General features: G+C 34.0%; 1 protein-coding gene across 5 annotated transcripts in view; it reads left to right on the top strand.

The window, feature by feature from the left end:
• Window positions 1-13,867, top strand: part of LOC116812285 (connector enhancer of kinase suppressor of ras 2) — a 173,123-nt gene that overhangs the window by 16,597 nt on the left and 142,659 nt on the right. For 3 of the 5 annotated variants that reach the window (XR_009214309.1, XM_058441493.1, XM_032757989.2), the window contains exon 4: window positions 10,186-10,332. The exons of the other annotated variants lie outside the window; for them this stretch is intronic. Coding sequence is in view for 2 of the 3 variants with exons in the window: in XM_058441493.1 (XP_058297476.1) it covers window positions 10,186-10,332 (147 nt within the window). In the remaining variant the exon portion in view is untranslated. The remainder of the gene's footprint in view (window positions 1-10,185; window positions 10,333-13,867) is intronic. 5 annotated transcript variants of the gene reach the window in all.

Raw genomic sequence — 13,867 nt, forward strand, 5'->3', positions numbered from 1 at the left:
ATGAAGGAAACAATGCATCAATGATTTTAGTTACTCATAATAATATTTTATTTCAGATTCTACCTTATGTAGTAGATAGTTTATGAGAGCTTCATAGATTGCTTTTCTTTTATTTCACATTGAACATCATGGATTTGATGAGAATGTGTGGAAACTGGTTTTGAAGTGATACGTATTGATACAAACTGTATTTTTATTTTGTACAGAGAAATCAATTTATTACTTTATAATCCAATATAATATTTCATGTTTCTGTTATCAAACTAAAATTTATTATCTTAAGTCCTTATATAAAGAAGATAAATTGTATGATATCTCAATAATAGTTACCTCCTGTTAACCAATTTATTTTCTCTGCAGATCTCTGCATCCTGATTTATTTCTTTCTTATTTGTGCAGTTCTTACTAGCTTTACCAGGAAGAGTAGTTGCTTTTTTAAAATGGTTACTGTTTCATTTTTTATGATTAAACTTTATCTTTCAGTGTCAACATGTGGTTACTATGATCTAGTTATTTTACATGGAATTTTTAGTTTCCTTATAAGTTTATTTTATGTGTTTAAAATGTATCTATTGGCTGAAGTTCTTACCTACTCTGGCTTATTAACTTATTAAGTGTATGGCTCATTTGCAAATCAGTATCATCCTCAGTCCCCCCCACCCGTTTTTTTTTATCTCTTTCAAAAAAGCAAGAGTCTGCCAGTCACAACTGCCCAATCCACTTCCTTTTCGTGGTAGGAGTAGGCAATCAGATAACATTTAACTGCCTGATAAAAAATTATCACATGAAAGGGAAACACTAAAGAACCACCATATAATAGGAAATTAAATAGATGATGGCATTAATCTTAAGTTCTTTTTAGTTTATTTAGCCCTAGGACTCAAGGATAGGTTTCATCCACTAAATTAATATTCTGATTGGCATGGTAGCTCAAATTGTAGGTAACATAGCCACTCATTACTTTTACATTTCCTCTCACACTGTCCCTTCTGCATCTTATTATCCTAATAGTGGACAATAAAGGATTTTTAAAAGTTGGAAAAATGGTATGTAGAATTCCCTATGGTCTCATTTGGAGCTTATGTTGAGTTCCCCTTTTTGTCTGAGTTGCTGGAATTTTGGTAAAGTGATTTCTAAAGGTAACTTCCACAGTGAAAATACAGCCATTACAGAAGATTTTTTTTTTACTAAAAGTTCTATTAATAAAGATTTAGAATGATACTTTTAGCTATATAAAAACATATATATATGTGCTTTAGTTTTGTGTTTTGATAAATATATACATATATTGCAGTATTTGCTAAATTTTCAAATAAGCATATTTTTGTTACATGTCTGCTAGTAAATGACATTGTAAAAATCATTTATAGCAAAGTTGTACATTTTTAAACATATTACTTTTTGAATACTAGAGTTTAAGTTGTTTTTTAATTTTGTCATTTAGGTTCCTGAATTAAATTTAAGCATGAATTTTTTATAAGTATAGATTTTCCCCAAAATTCTTATAAATGGGAGCTTTAACATTTTAGATAAGGATGCTTCATTTTACTCCTTAGCTTTGGTGACTGGGAGTCTTTTCTTTTTATTTCAAAATACATATTTTTCCAGCATCTTTGTAAGAAGAACAGAAATGAAATATAGGAAGGAATGACTGAAATTTAATAACTTAATAACCCATGTAAATATCTTCATAAAAAAAATCAGTTAAAGGCCTGTATTGTGGCTGAGGGCAGTGGCTCATGCCTGTAATTCCAGCACTTTGGTAGGCTAGGGTGGAGGGGGATTGCGTGAGACTAGAAGTTGAAGACCAGCCTGGGCAACATAGCGAGACCACGTCTCTGCAGAAAATTTTTAAAAATTAGCCAAGTGTCGCAGCATGTGTTTGTAGTTCAAACTACTCAGGAGGCTGAGGCAAGAAGATCACTTGAGCCTAGAAATTCAAGGTTGCAGAGGGCTATGATCGTGCCACTGCACTCCAGCCTGGGCAACAGAGTGAGACCTGTCTCAAAAAAAGAAAAACCTGTATTATTATGGTTATTTTAAAATATGTTACTGCTCTTTTGGGGACTGAGGTTCTACAGTATGATCAGAGGTTTACATTACAGCTTTACCTTTCACTACAATGTAATTGTCTTCCTCCTTTTCTCTCTTTAGCAAAAGCTTGCAGACCCATTCAATTTTATTTTATGTTTTGATGAAGTAAAAGGACATTGTGAATGATGCTGAAATAAAAACAAAATTGGCTTTTAGTTTTCTGTAGCGTATATGAATGAAAACCATGAAACCTCCAAAATAAACCTTAAGCCTTGAAAGACCACAGCATTACGAAATGCCATATGGGAAGGGGAGAAGGAAAAGTGAGCTGTATGTTCAAGATGCTGAACTATACCCACAGCTTTGGAATCAGCTTATCACAAAAGTCAAGACACCAACTATACAAAGTCCGCAGTTAATATAAGTGATAGGTTACAGGAGATAGTGCAAGTAACAGGGTATGGAAAGTCACCACCTTTGGTAAAATTATGTGGGTGATTCATAAAACTTACATGAAAAATTATTATCACTATTTTCTTTCTCCCATGAACTTCATTATGAGTCAATCAAGAAATTCTGATTTAGCTCTCAGAACTTCTTGAATGTGGGGCAAAAAGATTCCAGGGGAGAAAAAGTGCTAGCTTCTTGTAGTGTTTGAATTGGCTCTCTCTCTTGGACTCTCTGTCCATCTTTAGCTGTGAGAAATTATGTTCTCTGTTAGTGCTTTCTTTTTAAATACTATATATTTATACACACACATTATATATGCACACATATTCATAACTGAAATTCACATGAAAATATTAAGTATTAAAAAAGATATATGTAAATTCAGATTGTGAGCAGCTTAACATGGTCTAAGTTTTACTTTGAAATTAAGCCATGTTAAAAAGCCAAATGCCTTGATGTACTCTTATTTCACTGGATAAGTGCCATTTAAAGTTCAGGAGGATGTGAGATGAAGAATGGCTCAATGAATAAAGACATTAAATTGTGGGCTTTTTTTCTCTAAGGAAAATAAAATCTTTCCCGTATTTCTTCTTTTCAAATGTTTGTTCCTTTTATCTTTTCCTTTTATTTTTTATCTATCTCTTAGTGTTGATAAAAATATCAACACTAAAGTTTTATTTAAAATAGGTAAACCTTGGGACATTTCTGAATACTCTGAGTTACCTGTTTAAGTTACTCTAAGCTAGGGTTAAAAATCACTTATTTGCATAGTTCCTTAACCACTGCATACACATTAGCTTATATTCCTTTGTACCTGAACCATGACTAATTCTTTATTTCTGTTCAGTGAATAAATGACTGTGAAAGAACAAAATTAAGATATCTCCAAATGTAGTAGACTTTAATATTGTAAGACTTTTTTAATTAATATTTTGTGGGAAAAAATTAGATGAAGGTGGATTTTGTAGATTGGTACTCATTATTTAATAGTTTTAGGATCTTTGGAAGGCATTGTATATCAAAATTCATTATTTCTGAAATGTTTTTAACAGTATGCTATTTCCTTCACATAGATTGTTTTCCCAAAGAAAGAGGTAGTCATTGGTATAAAGTGTTTAATTTATTAGATATTTCAGTATCTTTTTAGTAACACAAAGACACAGAACATTATAATAAATATGTCAGCACCAAAAAATTTGGCAAAGACAGAATGTCATTAGCGGCAGCATGATGGCTTGTGTATTGAATTAAGTCTCTTCAGTGCTCTTAAAAAGAGCAGGAGGATATTTGGGTGTAGCATGACTCATATTATCAGACATTCACATAGGCATACTTCTAGTCTCTAAAATTTCCTTTGGGAAAAGGTATCATCTACATTACATCCTGTGAGTAAGAGTGTGTGTATACACAGGAGTGTGTGTAAATGTTGATAATGAATCTGTTTCTTTGTATTGTGTAGGGTAATAACTTTGACAATATTTTAAGAAATGTTCTATCTTCCTGCCTGTGGGTGTAAAGATGCTCTCTTGCAACTCCAAATATAGCCATGAAAAAGGTAAAGAAGGTCTAGGTTGATAGGCTTAAATTCTTACCTTTATGTTTATTTGTAACTGGCTACTTGGGACCATAGAGTAGAAATTATCTTTTCATATGTTAGTCAAATAATTCACCAGCCGTTATTTGGAAAGCAGACCAGGGCAAGTTCTAAAGGGGTCAGAGACAACTTCTTCCCTCTATGTACCGAGGGGAAAAGAAGCCTATCATCTCTTCAGCACCAACCCCAAAGCCTCTTGTGCACCTAATCCAGGCAACCAATTTTCCAGGACCTGCCCACTTATGTTGTCCTTCACAAAGGAACACCTGCTGTCTGCTTCAGCCTGATCAAAACAATTACAAGCCCCATCCACAAGAAAGCAGAACCTCTGGCTTTTAGCACTTGGGATTCCTTAATGACCTTCTTGGGAAATTTTAATCCTGTTTGTGTTGTGTATAAAATACATTTTAATGTACATGTTGGGGATTATATATAAATTAGTAAGCTATATGACTTGCTGTTGCTTGTAGACACTGACTTCTGCTACCTTGGATAATGAGGAAGATAATAGTAGTTCAGTGTATGTGAAAAACATTCTAGCTAATAATAAGACATTTGTGTAAAAATGTATATGGTGGTTTTATAAAGGTTCATTTTAGCCCATGAAATTAATGTGAATGAATTACTCTATTAAAATATTGATAAAGCACTACAAAATATTTTTCTGGAAAAAACACCTTCATAACAGTGTTTATATGATGCATATGATAAAGTAAAATTTTTCTAGGACAAATAGGATCTATACCCACTGTTCTTTTCCTTGTTTTAATCACATCGTTATGACTTTAGGTCTGGAGTATTCAAGAGAAATATTTTTTCAAAGGTTCATTTATAAGGAGAAAGTTTATTTGAAATTTTGGGGTACAGAATGTCTATTACAGGTTTAGTATCAAGTATTTTACTTTTTTGGATGAGAGGTCATTTAATCTTTTATGCGACAAATTTAAAGTGTATTACATATAAAGAATATTTTAATACTATATCTTGGTTTTATGTACAAAACTAAACCCTCCTTTCGAGTTTCAAGGCCTTTTATTGTCTCTGAAATATTTACATCATCATGTCACCATATCAGCTCACTAGCCAAGTTATGCAGTATGCTGTGAGATTCACATGAGGAAAATATGGTGTCACCTTTAAGAAGAGGCTTTATGATGGGTACTGCATGTAAGATGAACGTTTATGGATAGGTAAGATTTTATAAGTGAGAGAAAAATTACAAGCAGAGGGAAGAGTGCTTTTGCAAAGATACAGCTAAAGAGAAAAGCACAGTGTTTGAAGGAAACGTATATTCATTACTCAACCAACTCTTTTAATTATCAACTTTCTAAAATCCTCTTACAATCATCTGAACTCTGTGTTTCTCCTGCCTCATTACTCCTTCCCTTGTTCTGTCATCTATGTGTACTGAACTACTGAAAGTTGCTCAAACCAGTGATACTTTGCCTCAGAGCTTTGTTTACCCCCTCAACCTCCACATCTTCTTCACCTGTCCAACTCCCAAGGAATTTGGCTTAAACTCATTGGATACCTTCATTAGACCCTCAAGGATGGGTTAGGTGCCCCTGTTGGGGGCTCCTATTGCACTCTGTATTCACCCTATTGAGGTACTTATCTTACTGCATTGAACTGTTTATTGCTCCTTAATGAGGCACAGGCTGTGTTGCATTCACTGTTGTATTCATACTACATGGAAGACACACAATAAATACTTAAGAGTTGTATCTAGTCTTAAAAACATATGAAACACCTAAACTAATCTAGACATGAGCAAGTCACTGCCTTCAAGGAGCTCATAATCTATTACAGAGGTTCTCAAATTGTGGCTCTTTAGGCCAGTAATATCAGCCTCACCTGGAAACTTGTATTAGGAAATAAAGGGTCAGGGGAGGAATTCTCAGGCCCCACTCCAGAACTACTGGATCAAAAACTCTGGGGGTTAAAACTCAGCATTCTTTTAACAAGGCTTCAAGGTGATTCTAACACATGCTAAAGTTTGAGAACCACATTGAAGAAAAGTAGTCTGAGAAAAAGCTATAATCAACCATACTGACAAAGGACCTGTTTGAGGATTGGTTATTTGTTCTTTAGTTGGGCCTTTGGAGAGCTATTAAAGGTTTTGAAGCATAGAAAACTTTTACACTGTAGCAGTATTTTGGAGCTGCAAAAGACTAGAAGCAGAAAGACAGGTTAGGATTCTGGTTTAAGTCTAGCAGTAGGTATCCAAGCCAGAACTAAGGCAGTGAGAAGAGGCATTAGTTGCTAGGATCTATTTGTTAGGACACAAAATAGATTAAAAAGAGGAGAAAAGTCATAGGTGACTCCAAACTCCCAACTTTAGAGGACGATAGGGAGTTTTTTTGTTTGTTTGTTTTGTTTTTTCTGGTGAATGAAAGTAAAGAGATAATGAGTTTGATTTTTAAAGTCTTGTATTCATGTGAGCTACCAGTGGATATTCAAGGGAAGATACTGGGCTTTAGAATTGAAAAGACATTAATGTAAGTTCTGGCTTCACCACTTACTATTTTTGTAATCTTGGCCGAGAAAACAATCTCTTTTTACTTCAGTTTCTACACACGTAAATTGGGTTTAATAGTTTACCTCATTAGGCTTTTGTAAGAATGAAAATATAAATAAAAAGAATGTAACATAGATATGAAGACTCTAGCACAGTGAATTGTTGATGCTTGCGATTATTCGGTAGCTATTAACGTGGACAAGCTAAACAGTTGGAAATATGACTAGAACTAGAGTTATTGGTAGGAAGCAGGAATGGTAGAAAGATTTAGGAATCATGCAGGAAGTTGTTGGTGAAAGCTCTTCAAAGAGATTATTGTAAGAAGACAGCATGAAATATTAGAACGATGTATAACACTTAGCCTAGAGGAAACAGGTACACTTATTGGTAGGGAAGAGGAAGAAAAGATGGAGGACAGGTAGGCAGAGATGTAACGGAACCATGTTATTTTACTCAAACTAATCTTTATCATCTATATTCATGTTCCTACCCACTCTGTGTTTTAGAGTTGGAATGTATTGTGACTGAAAGTTACCTAATTATTTGACCTATGCAAGAATATGGAAACATCTCTTGATATTGATCTATTTCACAAGTCAGCCAATTTCTTTTTTGGATATCTTTTTCTATTAGAATATTTTTCATCTCTGGACGTGGTGGTTCATGCCTATAATCCCAGCACTTTGGGAGGCCAAGATGGGGAAATTGCTTGAACCCAGGAGTTAGAGCCCAGCCCTGGCAACATAGTGAGACTTATAAAATCTTGACTTATTGAGTACACCTGAATAATAAATTTATATTCTCTCTTGTCAACCATCAAGGTATAATGCATAGAGCAGATTTTGTTTCTCCATCACCACCTTTTAGTGTTTTAAATAGTAGTGTTGCCTTTCTGGTTCTGCAGTTTTGGTGGAAATTTTCCATCCATAACAAACAGTCCTGATTAGGTAATTCATAAAATTTATTATTTTCTAATTGGAATATTGCTATTCATACACTAGGTTCATGTATTTTGTTGGTTTTATTTGTTTGTTTAGAAGAGTAACTCATGCTTATTGCCAAAAGTTTAGGAAATAAAAGTATAAGGAAGAAAGTATGTATTGCAAGTCCTTACTCCCTTTAATCTAACCACCATTAATGGTGTTTTCTATATTTATGTACATTCTTTAACAAAAGTGGAATTAAATTATGTTTGCTATTTTGGAACTTAGTTTTTCACACAATTTTTATATCCCTTACTAATGGATACATTTACATAATGTACAGGTTTTAGTTGATTTAAACAATACTGTGACACATATGTTGCACATTTATTTTTGTGCTTTTATCCAATCATTTCCTTACGGTAGTGGAAGTAGAATTTGGGAGCCAAAGATATATACTATACAGTTTTGATGTGTATTTCTTTGATTTTGTTTAAAACATTGTTAATGTCATGTGAATAATAAAAGGCTAATTTAAAAATAGTAAAATTAGATACCCAAATGTTCTGCCATTAAATAACATCAGCTGTAAAATTAAAATCCACCCAAATGAACTTTCTTGTCAGAAACCAATTCTACTTTCTGATAGAAAAGCAATTCTATTTTTTGGAATTGTTTACTTAAAAAGAGCACGTAGAAAGTGTGAAAGAATAGGATGAATCAAATTGCACTGAAAATTTCACAGAAAAATACCATCTAGCCTTAAAAATCTTCAAATTTTATAATAAGTAAAATGAAAAGAAATTGGGAGTAGAAATCAACGTGTAAATCATTGAGAACAGATATGCCGGAAAAAAGATTGTGGCCATCACATTGACCACTTTAGTATAGTTAGCAATTATTTGAGTGAATAATTAAGTAACAAAATGTGGTTATCATTAATAAGTTGTTCCTAAACTCTTTGTATAAGTAGTATGTTTTCTCCCTCCAAACTTGTAATTCAAAGTGTGCATTCGTATTTTTTTCGGCAAGCAAAATGAACCCTTGGATTTGAACTCCCTTTGCTTTAACTCTTGGCTGTAGAGATACTACACAGCTATCAGAGGAATCAGAATCAATGTAATATACCTTTGGGCACATAATAGTCCCCACTTACATATAATGGGAGGCATTTGACCAGTTCCGTTACTGTAGTTGATCCACATTAATGTGATTTAAAAAAAAAAAACTGGCAGTCTCATTCAGGTTATCCAAGTATAATGATCATTTTGATTCATATCTGAGACTCCCTGAGATTTTAAGTATTATAACATCTCACTTCTTGTTTGTTCTAACTTCACCAACACTCAATTCAGCTATAGTTGAGATTGCAACTTAGATGAATGCTTATTAAATATACCAAAGTCTCCATTCTATAATAGCTGCATTCCAGATTACCTCTTCTTCATAGTCTAGGGGTCTATGCTGCTTTTGGTGGAAGTGCTCATTCCCTCCAGCTTGACAAATATCTTCCAGGCAAGAACATGATTACTATTAGACAAAGGGCACCAATTATCTTTAACTTGGATGCCTAGGAAGAAACTGTATCACTGTTCAGACCATTTGCTAAATCCTGCATGCGATCCAGGATAAATTTTGACCTAGTGTGTTTATATAACACATCCGGAAAAGTATAATCCATTAGGGTTTGGGATAAAAGGTTCTTCTCTCTTTTAAACGTGAAATGTTTTTTTAAAAAAAAAACTTGGAATAATAGATATTTTAATGTGTTTCTTTAAAGCATAGTTTCTAGGATTTCAGTTACCTGATACTGCATCACTAGTCCGTTTTGAAAGCAAAGTAACAAAAATTATTCTATGTTCAGAATTTTTAAAGGATGAAGAGTGAAGTAATTTTAACAGGGGATGCAGTTGAGCCAGATTTCAAGACATTTATCAAGTACTTTGATTTAATTACACAATATGTTTTTAGGTGATATTCAAATAGAATGGCTTCATTAAATTTAGCACGTTATATTTTAAGTTTATAGGGTTGTTTGGAACACATTTCCAATAGCTGCTTCATTGGAGTAGTATTACCTTGTTATTTTTGTTCTATCTTTATAGCATGGTAAAAAGTTTATTGTATTGCTGCTATTGTCCATGCATAAGAATGTTGCCTTGGTGTGTCAGTACCAGCTATTGGTAGTAAAATATCAGTCTAATTTAGAGACACTGGTACCACTTATCTCTAAAAGATGGTGATGAGAAAGCATGTGGTGTAGTTTGTAAGCTCAGGACATTGCCAAATCCTTGTTTTCAGGCATATAGATTTTTTAACTGTACTTGTGAACAGAGCTTGGATCTAGACCTAGCAGCTGAGCAGCATTAATGGTGACATAATTTCATTACATTCTGAATTACTCCATTGGTAGGATACCATTTTAGTCTTTGATTTGACATGGTAAATGTCCATTATGTTGTCTGGTAATGATATGGACTAATGCAATAACATGGTTAATCAATTCAAAGATAAAATTTATTGAGTATGTATCTCCTGAAAATTGATAGGATGGTACACCAATTATGTGACTTTTTTTTTTTTTACTAATCTTATTAAAGGGGGAGAACATTAAATCTTTGAATACTGTACCTCAATTTTATTGTAATGATTTTGCTGGTTACCAGGTGGGGTGGCAGTTGAAAAATTTGGTGAATGCACTACGAGAGGACCCGAGTGGTGTTATCTTAACTTTGAAAAAGCGACCTCAGAGCATGCTTACCTCAGCACCAGCTTTACTGAAAAATATGAGATGGAAGCCCCTTGCTCTGCAGGTAATGAAGCTTAATCATAAGTCATACACCATCATTTTAGCCATAGATTATCTCAGTAATGCTTCTTTATTGTGCCTCATCTCAGCAGCATATGGATTAATCTTGTATGCTTTTGAAAAGTTGTTTGTGAAATGATCTCTTCACAGCTATTCTAATAGGCTTAATTATGATGAAATCCTTGAGTATCTAAAACCCAAATGAAAAGCAACTCTGCCTTAATTTGTAAACATTTAAAGCATAATTCCAAAAGGTCACAATTTATTTCATGCCAAAATATGGATAGAATGAAAATAAGATGGTTCGTTTTTATGATATGATCTTCTATTTTATGTTATACCCACATATTCTTTTAGAAGAAGCTAAATGATAGTTTATAGAATTCTTTTAGATCAGCACATAAAATAGTAATAGTAATTTATAAACAGTAGGAAAATGAAATTTTATATTAGTAATTAAAATGCACCTAGTACAAACTAGGCACAGTGGCTCACACCTGTAATCCCAGCACTTTAGGAGGCTGAGGCGGGTGGATCACTTGAGGCCGGGAGTTCAAGACCAGCCTGGGCAACATAGCAAAACCCCATCTGTACAAAAAATTAAAAACTTAGCCGGGCATGGTGGTATGCGTCTGTAGTCCCAGCTACGTGGGAGGCTGAGGCAGGAGGATCATGTAAGCCCAGGAGTATGAGGCTATAGTGAGCTATGATCATGCTACTGCACTCCAGCCTAGGCAACAGAGACTCCATCTCTTAAAAAAAAAATGTACCTTGTACATTCCTCCTGACTGATCATTTTTCTCTTTCTACCCTGTAAGGTGGCAAAAATAGGGAAATTGTTGCACTAGAATTTTTGCATTTTTCTTCAGCATGAAACATCACTCTTCAGCATAAAACGTTACTCTTAACATTGATAATATATTTGTTAAGAGTTATCTTGAAAGTTATAAAAATATGATTCTGATTGATGAAAGGCAAGGACGTAATGAATTTTCTTCTATGTCAGTCAGGATATAATCTTTAAACTTAAGTAATTTTTGTCCTTCACGAAACGTACATTTTAAAAATAAGAGACTATTACCTTTTCTTAGAAGTTAATTTAAAAAAAAATTAGGCCCATTGAACTGGAACATGGCCCATTATTCATATTAAAAAGGAAAGCAGTATATGAAATGCATTGTTGTCACTGCTGTGTAAATTGTTATTAAGCTCTATATTAGTACCTTTTATTATTTATAGATTTTTTTCCTAAGAATCAAAATTCTCCGTTATACATGAATGGCTTTATAGATTATAATGATTTCTCATTGTTTAAAACTTTACTACTTATTGGCCGTTGGCATTATACTTAATATAAAAACACATATATGTGTCAGCATTACGGCCTTCAAAATTTTAATGTGAATCTGTTTTTCAAGTTAATATATATAAAACTGTATTATTATGTCCAAATCCATTTGACTTGCGTATATGTTTATTTTAAAAGATACTTGATGATCATTACAGTTCAGAGGTCAATGTTTGCCTCATTATCTAAGTCATAGATGCGTAGATCAGATTTTCCCATTACATCATTTTTTTTTTCACTGCATTATAATTTGCTTTGTTCCCCCTGGAGTTTCCTATCGCTATCGCCATGTCTTCCCCAAAGATCCTTCTTCAAAGTGTAAGGGTGTGGGAACCCTGAAAAAGAGGCCTGTACTTTCAGCCATTAGGTTTTCTTCTCTGTATATGTGAGGTGAAATTTAATACCTCTTCTTTAGTCCCTCATATTTCACATTAAGCACCAAAAATATCCTAGTTTCTTGTTGATCCATGCACTCGGTTTGAGGGAATATCTCTAGCACATGCATTTATAATCTATTCCCCTGTTATATTCTTTTCCACATTCACAAACTGAAGTGGAGAGTTAAGGTAATGGCAGTACCCAGTTAAGAATCATTTTTATATAAAATGCTAAAATAATTGAAAGACCAACTTTTTTGTTACATATACATTTGGTGTATGTATTCAAACCTAGAGAAAAAGGACTTTAATTTTAAAAATTACCTCATGTCATTCCTTACCCTGTAAGTGCCTTACTCTTCAGGCACTATTTCTAGATCCATTCCAAATTCTGAGAAATGTGCCTCATCAGATCACTAATTATTTTTATTTGTCATTGCTTATTCAGCTATGCTGCATGTATTTGTAAATTTACTTTTTCAAAATGCTGAAATCTGAAAAGGAGGAAATCAGCATTATATAAGTGCTATATATATTGACATTTTTGTAAATTTGTCATTTCAGCTGAATTTGGTTCAACTAAAATCTATTGGCCAAAGTCAACCATCAGTAGATAAATAATACTATTGGTTGGGGGAGGGGAGACTGCTTCTAACATTTTTGAAAATTACTTCAGTTATTGCCTTTTTACAGAGCAGAGGAAAGAGTATTGGTGTTAATGAAATATTTTCTAGTGGCTAAAACAAGGTCTTAGGAGTGAGGACAATGGATAAGTCCTCTAACATACCGCACCACTACTGAATCTCCTTGAAGAAGACCTGAAATTGAACCATTACAGAATTCTTCATTGATCTTAAAGTTCTGGCTTATGCTAAAATGCAAAGACACCTGAAAGCATAATGAAAACTACTCAAACTTTTTATAGATTATAGATTTTGGTACAAAAGATGGACAAAATCTCAAGGTACCAGGATCTGGAGGGTGAAGGTACACTGTACACTGCCTCCAGAGCAGGAAAAGTTAAAGAAATAGTGAGATGAAAAGATCTTGAAGGCAGTTTTTCATAACATCATGACTTTATCTGAGGTCACCTTTTCTTCCTAGTACCTAAGGAACTACCTCAGATGTGAGATATAACTGCTAAATGTAGTAACAATCCTCTACATAGACAGGAGTGCCATTTTTATTGTATTCTTCCTTCTGGTAGGTACAGAAATACACTGGAGCCAAAATGCCCATCAACTCATCCAAATACAAATCTTCAGCATTCAAACTTGAAAAAGTGGAAATGAGGTTATTTCTTTTTTCATAGGGTGTACCAGTAGTCTTCCAAGAATTATTTAAAATAGAGGATACAAAAGGAAATAATCTGTGGCATTTATTTAACTCAATATGTCTATTTAACCTTTTCGAAAATACTATCCCAGGCTTAATTTACCTGATAACATTTATAGATTAAAATATAGGAAAGTTTGTAGTAGTGTGGAGGTAGGCACTAATACATGTATCTTTTTAATAAACAAGTTTGGCTGGGCGCGGTGGCTCACGCTTGTAATCCCAGCACTTTGGGAGGCCGAGGCGGGTGGATCACGAGGTCAGGAGATCGAGACCGTGGTGAAACCCCGTCTCTACTAAAAATACAAAAAATTAGCCAGGCGTGGTGGCGGGCGCCTGTAGTCCCAGCTACTCAGAGAGGCTGAGGCAGGAGAATGGCGTGAACCCGGGAGGCGGAGCTTGCAGTGAGCCGAGATTGCGCCACTGCACTCTAGCCTGGGCGACAGAGCGAGACTCCGTCTCAAAAAAATAAATAAATA

This window comes from Hylobates moloch, unplaced genomic scaffold, assembly GCF_009828535.3.
Source record: "Hylobates moloch isolate HMO894 unplaced genomic scaffold, HMol_V3 SCAFFOLD_7, whole genome shotgun sequence".
NCBI classification, from domain to species: domain Eukaryota; kingdom Metazoa; phylum Chordata; class Mammalia; order Primates; family Hylobatidae; genus Hylobates; species Hylobates moloch.